This window comes from Mustela lutreola, chromosome 8, assembly GCF_030435805.1.
Source record: "Mustela lutreola isolate mMusLut2 chromosome 8, mMusLut2.pri, whole genome shotgun sequence".
NCBI classification, from domain to species: Eukaryota; Metazoa; Chordata; class Mammalia; order Carnivora; family Mustelidae; genus Mustela; species Mustela lutreola.
In genome coordinates this window covers 147689785-147704148 of record NC_081297.1, presented here as the reverse complement: position 1 = coordinate 147704148, position 14364 = coordinate 147689785, and the positions used below count along the sequence as shown (strand labels likewise).

General features: G+C 50.0%; 1 protein-coding gene across 3 annotated transcripts in view; it reads right to left on the bottom strand.

Moving 5' to 3' along the window:
* The window catches only part of ATXN10 (ataxin 10), a 159392-nt gene that overhangs the window by 137621 nt on the left and 7407 nt on the right, over positions 1-14364 (bottom strand). For all 3 annotated transcript variants that reach the window (XM_059187268.1, XM_059187269.1, XM_059187270.1), the window contains exon 2: positions 780-971. In XM_059187268.1, the coding sequence (XP_059043251.1) occupies positions 780-971 (192 nt within the window). The remainder of the gene's footprint in view (positions 1-779; positions 972-14364) is intronic.

Below are 14364 nucleotides of genomic sequence, written 5' to 3'. Positions count from 1 at the left end.
CTCTCTGCTCAGCGGGGAGCCTGCTTCCTCCTCTCTCTCTCTGCCTGCCTCTCTGCCTACTTGTGATCTCTGTCTGTCAAATAAATAACATCTTTAAAAAAAAACAAAAAGCAGATTCCATTAAACCGAAGAGGAAAGGTGCTCAGCTCTGGGAGGGGAGACCAACAAGCAAAAGAACGGGAACAGCATCTGGCAATTCTCTTCTTAACTACTTCCAACAAGGTGCCCCTTCTAAAACAGGCGGAAGGAGAGCTCGCACCTCTGCACGGTCTAAAGGAAATCTTAGAATAGGCCATTTTAGAAATCTACAAGGCACGCTCCTTGTTCCAAGCCAACACAGGCTAACTAATTAAAACACTAAAACTAAATATTTACAGCTACGAAAAGTGAGGCCCAGAACTGCATATGCCTTTAGAAAGGCAGAATCCAGGATTGGAGAATTAAAATTAAGTTGAAATCGCTGTGCTGTATGTCTATAACCTAAGAGTTCAAAACATACATTAGAAATACAAAGAAGAAAGGACCTTTGTATGTAACCCCTAATGTTAAAAACACTCTGTCATAGGTCGTACCGTTTATATGCTCGCCTGCAAGTGTCCAGTGGCAAGACCGCAGGGTGCCTGTCGCCTGGAGACGGAATCTAGCCTTGTGGTTACCATTGGGTAATAACACTGTGATCCCCAAACTATTTCTTGCCCGTAAACCTGCAAGACAGCCCAGCACTCACATACGCAAGGAAAGAGGATCAGAGGATCAGTGGGCACCACAAAGAAGGCTACCTGATAGAGTTCTGGTTCACAGGACACTCGATGCAGGCATTCCGGAGACACCGGAAGCACTCCGTTATCAGCTGCAGGCTGGACGCCAGATGCTCCGCCTGGGACGGGTCTCTGCAGGCCAGCTCAACAGCATGGGTAGATTTCTTCAAGATGTCCAGGACTCTCTGGAAGATAGTCCTGGGTGCAGTTTCTCTGAAAAAAGGATGAAACTGTTACAAACCAGAGGAAAACAAATCTAATCACTGAATGTCCTATTCAGAAAGCTGCTTGCACTTACTTCCATGGACCGGCGGGCCAACCTGTCCATTCTCACTCTGTAACTTACAACACAAAATCAAAGAGCTACAAACCTGAAGCGCTTAGCCAGACACATTCTCAGAAACCTTTTCATGTGTTATTAAGACAAGTGAAACCGAGAGGAATTGAGTAACTTGCCCGTATCACTGGGCTAATAACGGGCAGAGCCCCATTTCTGAAAGAAGCCATCTGACGTGGTACCCGCACCGCCTGCGACAACCCAGATGCCCGTCTCCGGGGAGGGTCTGTGCTTGGGGATCCATCCTTAATCAAAACAGAAGATCTACATTCTCTGTTCTAGAAAGACAATCTAGCCACACCCACCACCGCCCAACATGTACCAAAATACAATTTCCAGAAACACTATCCATTAAGCTGTCTGGGAGGCCAACCCGCTCACTGTTCATTTTCTAGATACAGAGAAGCCAGCAATACGGCCGGTATATACTGGACTGCACAGGGGAGCGGAGGAGGGAGGGAGGAGATAAACAGGGAGAAACACACAGAGACTGAGATCGGGAGAAGGGGGAGGCGGAGAGGGGGAGAGGGCGAGCAAGCAGCGCGAGCGAGCGAGGGCGTCCTTCCACCGAGAACGCATGCCCAGGGGAGAAAAATGAACATGTGGCCAGTCCCCCGGGGCATCTCAGCTCCCACATGCTCTCCTCCCAGGAGCAAGGCCCACACCGGCAACCACTACAGGGCTACAAAGGTAAGCAATTTCGTGCAACGTGGCTCAAAAACGTGAAGCCGCCTTCCTCGCCCCACGAGTCTCCTGAAGCAGCAGCCCCTGTCTGACAGTCAGAAGAGCGACTGCTGTGCCGGACAGCTGGGGAGCTTCTTGCCGAGGACCCTGACCGCACGAACGCTCGCCTCTGGCCCGGTCACGCCAGCCCAGCACCCTGCAGCTCTTCCTCCCCTGTGCCAGGTCAGCAGGGAGCCCCCAGTCCACACGAACCGTGGACACCGAGCCACCCAAGTCACTGGGCTGGCTCAGGGGCTGGCAGAGCCCCTCCACGCATCTCCCCCGCGCAGGGCAGGGCCCAGAGACATGCCGCTCCTTGAGCTTCAGGACCCCAAGTCCCTGTCCTGCAACTGGCATCTTTTCAGCTCATGGACAGAGGACGTAAGTCACATGATTTGTCAGCGACTGGGTGACCAAATGAAACCGTAAAAGCCCAAGGGTACGGTACTCACCCCATCTCAGGGACTGTAAGAAACAATTACCCACATAAGCCATTTTCAGTGACGATTTGCCATAAAGAAAATTCGCGAACACTCTCCAGACATCTTTAAGGAGTACTAAATACAGTGCAGACATTGACATGCTAAGAAAACACCAAAGAGTTTCCAACACGTCAAAGGATGCTGAGTGTGATCAGGAGTGCTCCAACAGGGAGTAAGTCTCCTCATGTGCCCCCACTGCGCAAGGTTTCGATGGCAGCCGTCATGGAATGTCACGGTCAGATAAAAGAAGCAACCACCTGAATCGCATGCAGTAACGCCTCTTTTCCTACCGAGACGGCATCATCCGGCCCAGGATCAAGAAGCCGACATGACCTCTCCCCACCCGTCCTTCGCAAGGTAACCTCACACGGACACTACCTCGCTACTCTGAACGGTCTTCCCAGAAGCCATCACATCGAAAGCTTCGGACTCAAACTGTGGTAGACGGAAAAGCAAGATGGGAAAAAAAAAAAAAAAACCACTGTTCTTGGGAAAACTGGAGGACTGATATTCCAACCACGCAACAATTAGTAAGTTCGAGAACCTATCCTATGAGTGACTCCCGAGGCTGCACAATAATGTGTCACATGTGCACCAGGCCTTTCTCCTTGGTTAGACTTTTAACCAAAAGAAAAATGTTTAGCTGAGCTAAGGCCAACTGCCATCTTCCTAAAGTGACTACTAACGGCTGCCAGAGAATCATCATGGTAGCCCTCCCTGGGCACAAGGCAATTCGCACTTGTGCCGTGAAGAGAAGTAGGACCGCCTGGGGCTGTGAGCACTGCCATTTGCTCTCCCCGGGCTGCGCACCCATGGATTCCTGAAAACACCAGGCATTTGCAAACCTCTCTGCTCCAACGTATGCCCTCCCCCCAAATGCGCCTTCTACACAACGCCCACCCAAGTGTCCGCCTGCAAAATCCTGCATCTCCTTCCTGAAGCCTTTGGAAAACTCCCAGGCCGGAGAAACTCTCCACTTCTCCAGGTGGACCAGCACCCCCGTCAATGTCCCTCTGTCACTCCGCCCCTCTGTCACTCCGCCCGTAAGACGGACTACGGACTACGTAAGACTTCCCCACATCAGATGATACTCCCTTCTCCAGCACAGCTCCCCGGCTGGCCCATAAACCACCGGGAAACAGAGCCTATCCTCTGTATTTCCCTACCTCTAGGGCCCAGAACTGGCATCCACTAATTGTACTGACTCAAGCTGCCAACAGCGAAGAGGCACCAGCGCGCTCGGTGGCATCTGCCTGCCTCACGGATGCACACTGGGCGGGACCTGAGCAGGTGAGCAGCGGCACTCACATCCGGGGCTGCAGCAGCGGCAGAAAGAGATCTACCCAGGCATCCGCCCGACTCTCCCCCTCCGGTCAGGAAATCCATACGTCCTGGCTTCCACATCTCCTTTACCCTCGGAAAAGGGACATGTTTTCCAAAAGATGGAAGACGTCTTATGACTGAATAGTTCACAAACATCAAATTTTTCCTTCTCCGTGGGTGACATCATGGATGACCCTAAAGGGGGAAATGTAACCCTACTGATAACCGTCCCGTAAATTTCCGGAGAGCAAAGACTATCTGTTAGAGATGTCTCGCTCCCCTAGAAAGAGAAGGAAAAAACCCGTTCTCTAGAGCGATACAATAAATGGTTGTATTGTGTACAATACCTGATCAACTTCCACCAGGTGGGGAAAGAGCTTTCATTCGCTACCAGCAAGAACTGGGGAAACACCCAACAGTCTCGTGTACACTCTGTGCTCCTCCACAGCCTTGAAAGAAAGTTATTTGGTATAACAGATCCCAACAGCCCTAATGTACTCTGTCTTCAAGTTTGAAGCTCACCGTCAAGGCACTGCGGCTAAAGACCTGAAATGATCAACAACAGACCCCAGAGCAGTAAAGATCAATCGCTCCCACATTACAAATGTTACTATTAATAACAGTAATTGCTGTCACTTCTGCTTTCACCAAACGAACACAAAATATTCAGAGTCTTTAAAAAGCTTAGCTACTTTATCCACAGAAGGCAGAAAGTACTTAGGAGGACAATTAAAATTCAACTGTTAGACACTCCTATTAGATAGGAATGCATACCCCGAAGACAACGTACAAATGAAATGTTACATTACAGAAACAAAAAAAAAAGGCTTTGAATTCTACAAAAGGTAGAATTTCATTTCCTTCAAGTCTGAACAGATCTGTAGGTTGAATCTTGGCAAGTCCCGTCTCAGTAAAATTAAAGAAAACTCCCCGTGACCGTATATCAGAGATTAGACAGGCCCGCGGTCCCATGGGCACACACTTTTTCCCGTCAGTCATTCGTAGGCTGGACCTCCTCCTGAAAAGGAAGCCAAAGGCTCATCAGGCCGGCCCAGCCCTGCCCTGCTGAGACTTCCTACTCCAGAAAAGAAGGATTCACACCTTGCAGACAAGTTCCAAGACTAAGAATCACTGGCTGTTATTTAAAACCACAGCCCCACCCCCCCACACACCCCCTGATCTGACCAGGATGGACTGAACAAAATAAAACAGAAAATAAAAACATTTGCCCTTCCTGCCGGAAAGAGCTGAGGGCAGAATTCGGAGGCTCATCTCTGCCGGCCTGGGAGCTCTCCGCTTTCCCTCTTCTGCTCCATCTGGGACTCTCAAGCTGTCCCTGAAGGCTCAGACCAGTCCATTTACCGAGAACAGGCCAGCGAGTAAACACTTGGGACTAGAGGGCCTGACAGGCTCAGCCACCACTCGACAACGCCACCCTCAGAGCAAAAGCAGCTGCAGACGACATCTGAGCGCACAAACATGGCTGAGTGCTAACAAAGCTCTCCTTGGGGACACTGACATGTAAAGTTCATGCAGCTTTCTTGTGCCCCAAAGTTTACTTTTTCCAACAACTTAAAAATGTAAAAACTACTCATAGACCATTTAAGGAAGGAGAAAAAAAAAAAAGGAAAAGACAGACACGGACATTCTTAAAAGGTGGCAGGGCCCCACCGCGGCCCCAGGATCAGTCTGGCTCCCCTGCTTTAAAGAGTCCATACACATCAGCCCTCCCCCACCCCCCAAAATGACACGCTTCCCCTCTTCTCACTGTCCTCACGATAGTCAAAATTCATCTCTCATCCGAATCAGACTGCAAATGCACAACGCCGAGTGAAAGAAGCCAAGAAAAGGTGCAACCGGCAGGTAAACCACTGGCTGGCGTGTCCAGGAGCAGCACTGCCTTCAAAGAAACCCGACGGGTGACAGCGTGGCCACGGGCTCTGTGGGGGGTCAGAGGAAGGCACCCCAGATGCATCTAGGACGGCGTGTTAGCCACAGCTATCAAGCTTTGGAAGAAAATATATGGAGAATGTCTTTATAATCTCAGGCAGAGAAAGACTGCGTATATAAGGCCTCCTTAAGAACCTTATTTGGAAAAGTGGTCTCAGAGCAGAGAACCGGATAAGGAAGCGCCAGGCCCCTTCCTGGGAGACGGGGATGGAAAGCGAAGGCGTACCTGGTGCATCACAGGGAAGGCGGAGGGCTCGCGGAAAGGCAGCCCGGCGAGGGAATGGAAAGGTAAACTGAGTCGGAGGCAAGCCAGAACCACACCGTGCAGGGTCGAAGGATCCTGGCTTGTATCCTAACGGGAAAGCCCCAGAAGGCTCTAGTGCCCTGCATTCTGGGGGACCCCTCTGGCTGCTCTGTGATGAACAAACCACAGGGGATGAAGAGAAGGCACCAGGAGACCAATTAGGGCCCTGTTCTAGGACAAGAGCGGCAGAGACGGAATAAGCAAAGATCAGACTCTGATATATTCTCAGGAAAGAGCGGATGAGATCTGCCGACAGAATGTGTCATGAGGCCATCTGAGAAAGGGGACTCAGGAGAACCCCAGAACTGTGGCCCACGCCGCATCAGGAAAGATGTCCGTGCAGCTCGCCACAAAGGAGAAGGCTGCCCGGAGATACCCAGGGGGTGGGGGGCTCTGCGAGCTGGGGCTGGTGAGGCGGGAGGTGCTTTCCAGAAACGACGAACCAGGCAGGAGGCAGAGCGATCCACAGGTCTGGAATTCGGAAGGAAAGCACAGCCAGGGCAGATGTTCCAGCCACCAGCAGACGGAGAGGACTGGAGCACGAGACTGAACAAGGTCGCTCGGGAGTGAAGCGGGCACAGGGCAGGGGAGAGGAGCCGTCTGAGTCTGAGGATGGAGCCCCCAGAGCCCCTAGAGCCCCTGAGCCCCAGGAGGGAGCCGCCAACGAGAAAGGTGATTCAGAAGAGGGTGGCGGTGTGCAAGGCAGGCGAAGGAAGTGTTTCCAGGAGGATGTGAGCCCCCAGCAACGGCGGCCGGCAGGGCGGGGGAGCGAAGAACGAGGAATACCACTGGTTAGCGACGTGTTAGCGACTTGAAACGGGCTCGAGAGAACGAGAAACGGAGATGGGTAAATAGAAATCACTGTTTGGGGAAGTTCCATTAGGACGGGGAGCAGGAAAACGGGACCACAGCTCAGGGAAACAGAGCTTTCTCACCAGGGGAGAAACTACAGCAGATGGATCATCGGATGAAGATAATCCAACAGAAACGGTAAAACGGACAATTTAAGAAGTGGGGGATTATGGGAGCAATGCCTGCGAAAGGGAGGGAGGTCGAGCGTGCAGGTCCGGGGGTGGGGGGGACGGGTGGTATTCGGAGCAGGACTGTTCCTCCACAGCCACAGAAGCGGAGGCAGGGGACAGTCGCGGAACAGGTAGCTGGGGGGAGGGGGCCGGGGAGTCCTGGAAATCACCTTCTGGCCGCTCCTCTCTACTCAGTGAAACAGGAAGCCAGGAGTGAGGATGAAGGAGACACAACGGAAAGTTAAGGAAAGGGAAAGGCGGGACCTGGTTGACCAGGACAGCAGGAGGCTGAATGGAAGAGGGAGACGCAGAGCACTGCCAGGCCGCGCTAAGGCAGTGACCTTAATGACCAACCTAAACACAGACCCATCAGCACCGCTACGCAGGGATCGTCAACTTCCCTCGAGACCAGTGAGCAAGGCTGTAAGCTTGCCTCGAGCCTGGCTCAGCTACCTGGGTGCGGCCACAGAGGACACAGCAAGCTGGCTTTATCCCGAGCCAGAGACGTCCCAGGGAAGCCTGAGGCCAAGTTAACAGAACAGACAAGGGAAGCCCCAGTGGATACACCAGCAACTGCCTTACCACCAACCCATCCATCTAAAGTGGCTCAGAAGGACAATGTGAACCTGAGGAACGCAAGGGACAGCAATTAGCAGCAGGGGGATCGGGGTGCCGGGCTGGCTCCCTCGGCAGCGCATGGGACTCAATCTCAGGGCTGTGAGTTCAAGCCCCACATGGGCATGGAACCTACTTGAAATTTAAACAGAAACAGAGAAAAAGTAGTAGGATCAACCAACTGTAGGTCCTGGTCGGACTGAAGACCCTTGCGGGAGGTGACCTAGAGAAGATCAAACAGGGGGCCAGAGTGGGACCCCTGAACAGACTGTGGCGGGAAGGCAGCTCTGGTTAACGAGAAGGCCCCAGTGGCGCTGACAGTGAGTGGTTAGCTGGGGTGAAGGTCAAGCTCATTGACAGAAAGAAAAGTCAAGGAACAAAAAGGCTGGAGCAAAATACGTGAACACCGAAACAGCCACGATTTAAGACAGGACAAGCACTGCAGACTTAACAGCGACCTCGAGTTCATTCTTCAAGGAACGAGGTGAAGTGACCCAAGGAATTCTTCTAGTGGCAAGAGTGACCACACATGTGGTACACACTGATGGCGTGAGACGGAAAGCTGGAGGAGCTCCAGGGGAGAAGGTCTGGAAGCAGCCAGGGCCCTCCAGGAGAATGCCTAGCACGCCTTCCACTGAAGGGCACACGGGAGAGAGCAAAGAGCCTCCCACTTGGAAGACCTTCCGGAAAGGCATCCCTCAGAGGCAAGCTGAATTTCACTTTGATCAAGAAGATCAATGTTCAGAGAAGGAAATGAAGACGCTCAAATTTTGGGGGAGGACAAATGTGAGGGCTTCGAGAGCTGAGGAGTCAGAAAAGGTTCATACAAAGCCTTGAGGGAATCGGGGAGTAACAAAACCTAGCTCACCAAACAAATGAGAAAATCAGCTTGTGCATTTCCACCCATAAATACGCCTGTCGAGTTTATTTTCAGGGGCACAGAAACCACAAGTCACTCTGGGGAGACGGAGGTCTCTGCGCTACTGAGGTTTTCCATCATGTAATGGTATATCGCACCATTCGTCATCTTTAACGCCCTTTGATAAAGCTGTAACTATTCTCAAGGACAAAGACAACCACAAAAACACATAAAATCGTGCTTATTACGTGCCAGGCGCTTCCCTGAGCCCAACATACACCATGGCTCCAATGAGAGCATCGCTGGCTTACACGCGGTCCCCTGGCTAGGACATGACTCGTCCACGTCTGCGGCCGGCAGGGCGGGGGACAGCGCAGGCAGGCCCGGGGTTCCTGGCCTCGGCCTGACTTCCCTTGCCCACGGTCCAGGGACCACTACAGAAGACTAGAAGAATGAAGCGCTGAGAAATTCTGCTCTGAGGGCACTGGCGGTCACAGTCCCAGCCTTATTTATTTTGACTTGCTGGCTCCAACGCTTTCCTGTCTGTTCTGTCCATTTAAGAGAATTGAATGAGCGGTGGCTTACCCTGACCACATCTGTATTTTGAAGTTGAGTCAGAACACCTTACCAAATCATTCCATGGGGTCCTCCAGCTCACGGCCTAGGTAAAAATAAAGCAAACTGTCATCCTGCTCTGTGAAGTGCTTTTTATAGCATCACTGAGTTGATGTTCTCGCTCAACAAAGCTGATCTGAATCACGGTTGAGTCAAGATGCCATATGGTGACCTTAGCGAGGCTGACGACTCCTGTGGGTTTTTGGGGGGTTTTCGTTTTGTTTCATTTTTTGTTTTTGTTTTGGAGCAGCCGGAGATTGTTGCTGGCCAGAGACTCAGTAATGTTTGGGGAAAACCTAGGTGAGTATGCATATACACAGAAAGACAGGTTTATTTCTGAGTTCCATAGTACGTTGACTCTAACGTGCTCATTCTATTTCCTTCCTGAAAGTTCATCAATGCAGTTATACAAGTAGTTAGGAATACCAAGGCTTTTTTTCTTTACCTTCAAAATCATAGTCCTCTGTCGTATTTGGCATTTTTTTCTATACTTTCCTTGCTAGAGTCCTTTGTCTACACTCTCTCTTTATGCTGAATGACTCAAGAAAATATTTAAGAAACAATAAACACCCCATCAAGTGCTCATTCCGTGCTGGCTCTTCGAGCAGGCTCTGAGGATACAGAGTTAATGAGGAGAAGCCTGCCCTCGGGCTGCTCTCACTCCAGCAGGTGGGCAGGTGGTGACAGGTGATTCTGACACTCCGGGAAGTTCTTTCCAAGAGGGAGGCGCAGAGGGCCACAGGGAAAACAGGGCAGGAGGCAGGCTTTAAGGAGGAGGTGACATGGTGATTGAGGGAAAAATGATCTGTGCGTACGCACAAAGGAATGGAGGCATCAGACAATACTTACAAACGCAGTATCCCAGCATTTGAACTCTGGCTATGTTCCGGGCCGACTACAGCTCTTCGCACTGATCAGCTACCATGACAGTGCTAAACGCTGGCACGTGTGCAGTCAGCAAAGAAAAGCAAACCCAACTAAAAGCTCTGGAGTGGCCAGAACAATCACTACAGACCGGCTCTTGGACACTCTTCTCACAGCCAGCGGCTCCCCACCGCGCTACGCAGTTTGACGCGTACGGAGCTGCGTCCGAGACCCTGGTCCCACCTGCCAGGTCTCCCCTCCATTCCAAACAATGTAATCAAGGTTCTTTTAAGAATATATAAATACACAGCCCGGCCTTAAAACAAGACACGTATGTCCATGCTCAAAAACTGAACGGAAACGATCAGCTACCATCACGTCTAAAACTGAGGAGTGAAGCTCGCTCGCCCAGGACGGGCAGAAGCCCCCTCCGCCGTGTGGCAATCAGGGCCAACACGAGGAAGTCAGCACCAGGCTGGGCCTCCCCTGCACTCGGAGACAGAAGGGTGCAGTAGGAATTACCAAAACTCCAAGGCCATCCAAATATCCATCGGTAAGAACAAAGGGAAATTATCATCTATCCCTGTGCCGGGAGACCTTACAACAGCCAGAGTTAATGACCTGGCCCTCCGCGCGTGAAAACCGGCAGCACTCAAAGGCACAAGGTAAATGACAGGCCAACCGTACCAGTGTCCCCCTTCTGAAATCAAGAGGGAAGTGCAGGATCAGAGTGAACAAGGAGCCCTCCTACCACCATCCAACCCCCCGCTGGTGATCAAGCCCTGACGTGTGATCCCTCCCGTGACCATGACAGCGCGCGGTAGAAAGGACAGGTCACTTCCACGATTCTAAAGACGCTCCAGCGTCCACCTTGAGCACACTCTCCTGGCTCGCTGAAGAAGGACCCTAGGGAAGGGTCCACGTGGCAAGGACTGAAAGCCTAACCCAAAACCTGGCGAGAGCCTGGAATCAGGCCTCCAGCCAGTCGATCATCAGGCTGGCTGACCTGGTGAACAGCCTGACGGCGACCTCAGGAAAGACACTAACCCAGATCCACCCAGCCAAGCATCTCCCAACCCTCACAGGCTGCAGGACACCATAAACGTGTGGCTTCAAGCTGCTACCTTGCGGGGCAATTTGTTCCCATCCAGAGGGCATTAACAGTCTGGGTAACATTTTGGCCTTTGAGAGAAGACAAAACTTGAACGTTTGTTGATTTTGCTAGTGAAATGTGTGGGTACTCGTTAGACCATCTCTTCTATCGCCCACCGTAAAGCACGGACATTTTTATGTATTTGTGGTCTTGATTTGTCAGAAGTTTAAAAATAAGCAACCAAACCAACGAAAACACTAGGATGAAAACTAATGAAAAGCCTCAATTTCCTTTTCCAAAGACTACACAAGCATGGGTGTTCTGAATGTCAGTTCCTAAAGCAGTCACTCCACGCAAACACATCTAAATTCCTCTGCCTAAGCACAACACTGCTCATTTCAAGTACCTGCTTTTTTTTACTGGAAGTTCTTACAGCTTCTTAAAATTATTTAATATTGCCAAAATACCTTTCTACCAAGGGATCATAACTGTGGCATGAAATTACTGCCCACATCTTAGATCTGAAAAACCATTTTTCTTCCACTAAGTTTCTTGTTCTTATACCTATTTTTTATTCCAAAGTTTCAGAGGCCATTCCAAAAGCTTATTAAAACAAGAACTGGGGCTCAGTGGGTTAAGCCTCTGCCTTCGGCTCAAGTCATGATCCCAGGGCCATGGGATCGCGTCCCGCGTCGGGCTCCCTGCTCTGTGGGAAGCCTGCTTCTCCCTCTCCCTCTACCCCACTTGTGTTCCCTCTCTTGCTGTCAGATAAATAAAATCTTTATAAAAAAAAAAATAAAGTAAGGACCTGACCATAGAAATGAGATGAAATTAAAGACTTTACAAGCGTGACTTTAAAATACACAAAATTGGGCGCCTGGGTGGCTCACTCATTAAGCATCTGCCCTTGGCAAAAGGTCATGATCCCAGGGTTCTGGGATCAGGCCCCACATTGGGCTCCCTGCTCATTGGGGAGCCTGCTTCTCCCTCTCCCTCTCCCTCTCTCTCTGCTTGTGTTCCCCCTCTCACTGCCTCTCTGTCAAATAAATAAATAAAATCTTAAAAAATAAAATAAAATAAACAAAATTCCCAACAGCCACCACTCATTTCTTTTCACTTTGCACCCTGCCTAGAGCCTGCAATGTCAGGGTCTGCTGGGCACCAGATGCTCACCAGGCCCTGTTCTGCACTAAGCATATACAGCACACTCTAATACCTGCATCGATCAACCCTACAAAGCAAGCATTGTAATACCCATTTTCTTTCCAGAGGGAGGAGAAGAGCAATAGCTTACAGGCAGAAAATTGAGATACAATGTTACATGCAGTGAAATACACAAATCATGTTAAGTTTAATGAGTTCTGACCAATGCATGCCCCCAGGCAACCAATACCCCCAGTAGATAAAGCCCACTTCCTTTACTCCAGAAAATCCCCTCCTGTTCCTTTCCAGTCACTTCCCAGCCTCTTTGAACAAGCACCGTTAGAGGTGTGTCCGTGTGTCGGCACTGATCAGCCTGGCCTGTTGGGAGAACTTCCTAAACACAAACGCGCACTGCGTACTTGGCGTCTGGTCTCTTTCACTTGCCATGTCCCTGGGATCTGTCTGCACTGCGTTCTGCTGCACTTGTGGTTCGTTCATGTAAGTTTCCAGATAGTTTTAGCTGTTTCCACTGGGGGAAATCTGAGGTGTTTCAAGCATTTGGCTGTATGTCTTCTGTGGATGTATGTTCTTGCCAGAGTCATAGGCAGGTGTATGTTAAACTTTACAGAAAAACTGCCAAAATGTTCCCCAGGGCAGGTGCACCATTTACGCACTAGCAATCTATGAGAGTTCCAGTTGCTCCACATCCTTGCCAAAATTTGGTGCCGTCATTTTAATCGTAGCCATTCCGATGGGTGTGCAGAGGTATCTCACTATGGTTTTGTTTGTAAAAGCTTTATCGAGGGGCGTCTGGGTGACGCAGTTGGCTGCCCATCTGACACTTCATTCAGCTCAGGTCACAATCTCGGGGTTGTGGGACTGAGCCCCACGTCAGGCTCCACACTAGACACGGAGCCTGCTTAGGAGTCTCTCTCTGTCCCTCCCTCCTCTCAAAAATTAATTTTAAAAATTCAAAAATAAAAGTTTTATTGAGATATAATTTACATAACACATAATTCACCCATTTCGAGCGTATAACCTGACTCATCTTTGTATAATATTAATTTTTTTTATTGTGGTAAAATGCAATACAGTGGTCCCCCTGCCCTTATCCACAATTTGGCCTTCCACAGTTTTGGTCACCCACAGTCAACCACAGTCCACAAGCAGACGACCACTCTCTGATGTCCCATCAGATCAACAGCAGCCTAACGCTACGTCATGATGCTACATCATTCAGCTCACCTCATGGCGCCATGGCGTGCTGTTATCATCTCACGTCATCACAGGAAGGGCGAATACAGCACAGGGAGATACTCTGAGAGACCACACTCCTGTAACTTTTATCACAGTATGCTATCACTGTTCTATTTCACTACTAGTTACGGCTGTTAATCTCTTACTGTGCCTCACTTATAAATTAAATGCTATCACAGACAGTATGGATAGGAGAAAACATCTACAGTTTCAGGTATCCACTGAGGGTCCTGGAATGTGTCCCCCGAGGATAAGGGGAGAGTACTACTGTGTACCTAACATAAAATTTTGTCATTTTGACCATTTTTAAGTGTAAAATTCAGTGGCTTGAATTATGTTCACATTGTTGTATAACCACCACCATCTAATTCCAAAACTTTTTGAATACCCCAAAGAGAAACTCTAGAACCATGGGCATTAGCTCCTCCCCACCCCTAACCATGGGTAACCTCTAACGTGCTAGGTACTTTATAAAGCGAATCGTGTATTTGTCATTTTATGTCTCGTTTCCTCCATGGAGCATGTTTTCAAGGTTCATCCATATCATAGCACGGATCAGCACCTCACTCCTTTTTGCTGCTCAGTAATATCTCAATGTATGGACAGACCACATTTTATGTACCCACTCATCTGCTGATGGACACCTGGGTCATTTCCATCTTGTGGCCGTTGTAACGCACACCAAGCCGTGGCACACGAGCACCTTTGGAACCTCTGCTCTCAGGTGTGTCTGCGATGCCCACCGATGAGTGGGGCTGCTGAGTAGCACTGGCCTTCTGAGGAGCCCCCAAACCCTCTTCCACAGTAGCTACCCCATCTACCACTTCCGTTGACAATGCCCAAGCATTCCAGTTTCTCCAGCACTTACTTTCCTTTTTCTGCTATCACAGCTTTCTGAAGAATGTCAAGTGCTACCTCAATTTAATTTCCATCTCCTTAAAGACCAATGACATGGAGCACTTTCTGTGTTTTTTGGACACTTATGCACTATATCTTCTTTCATGAAGCAGAGAATTTTT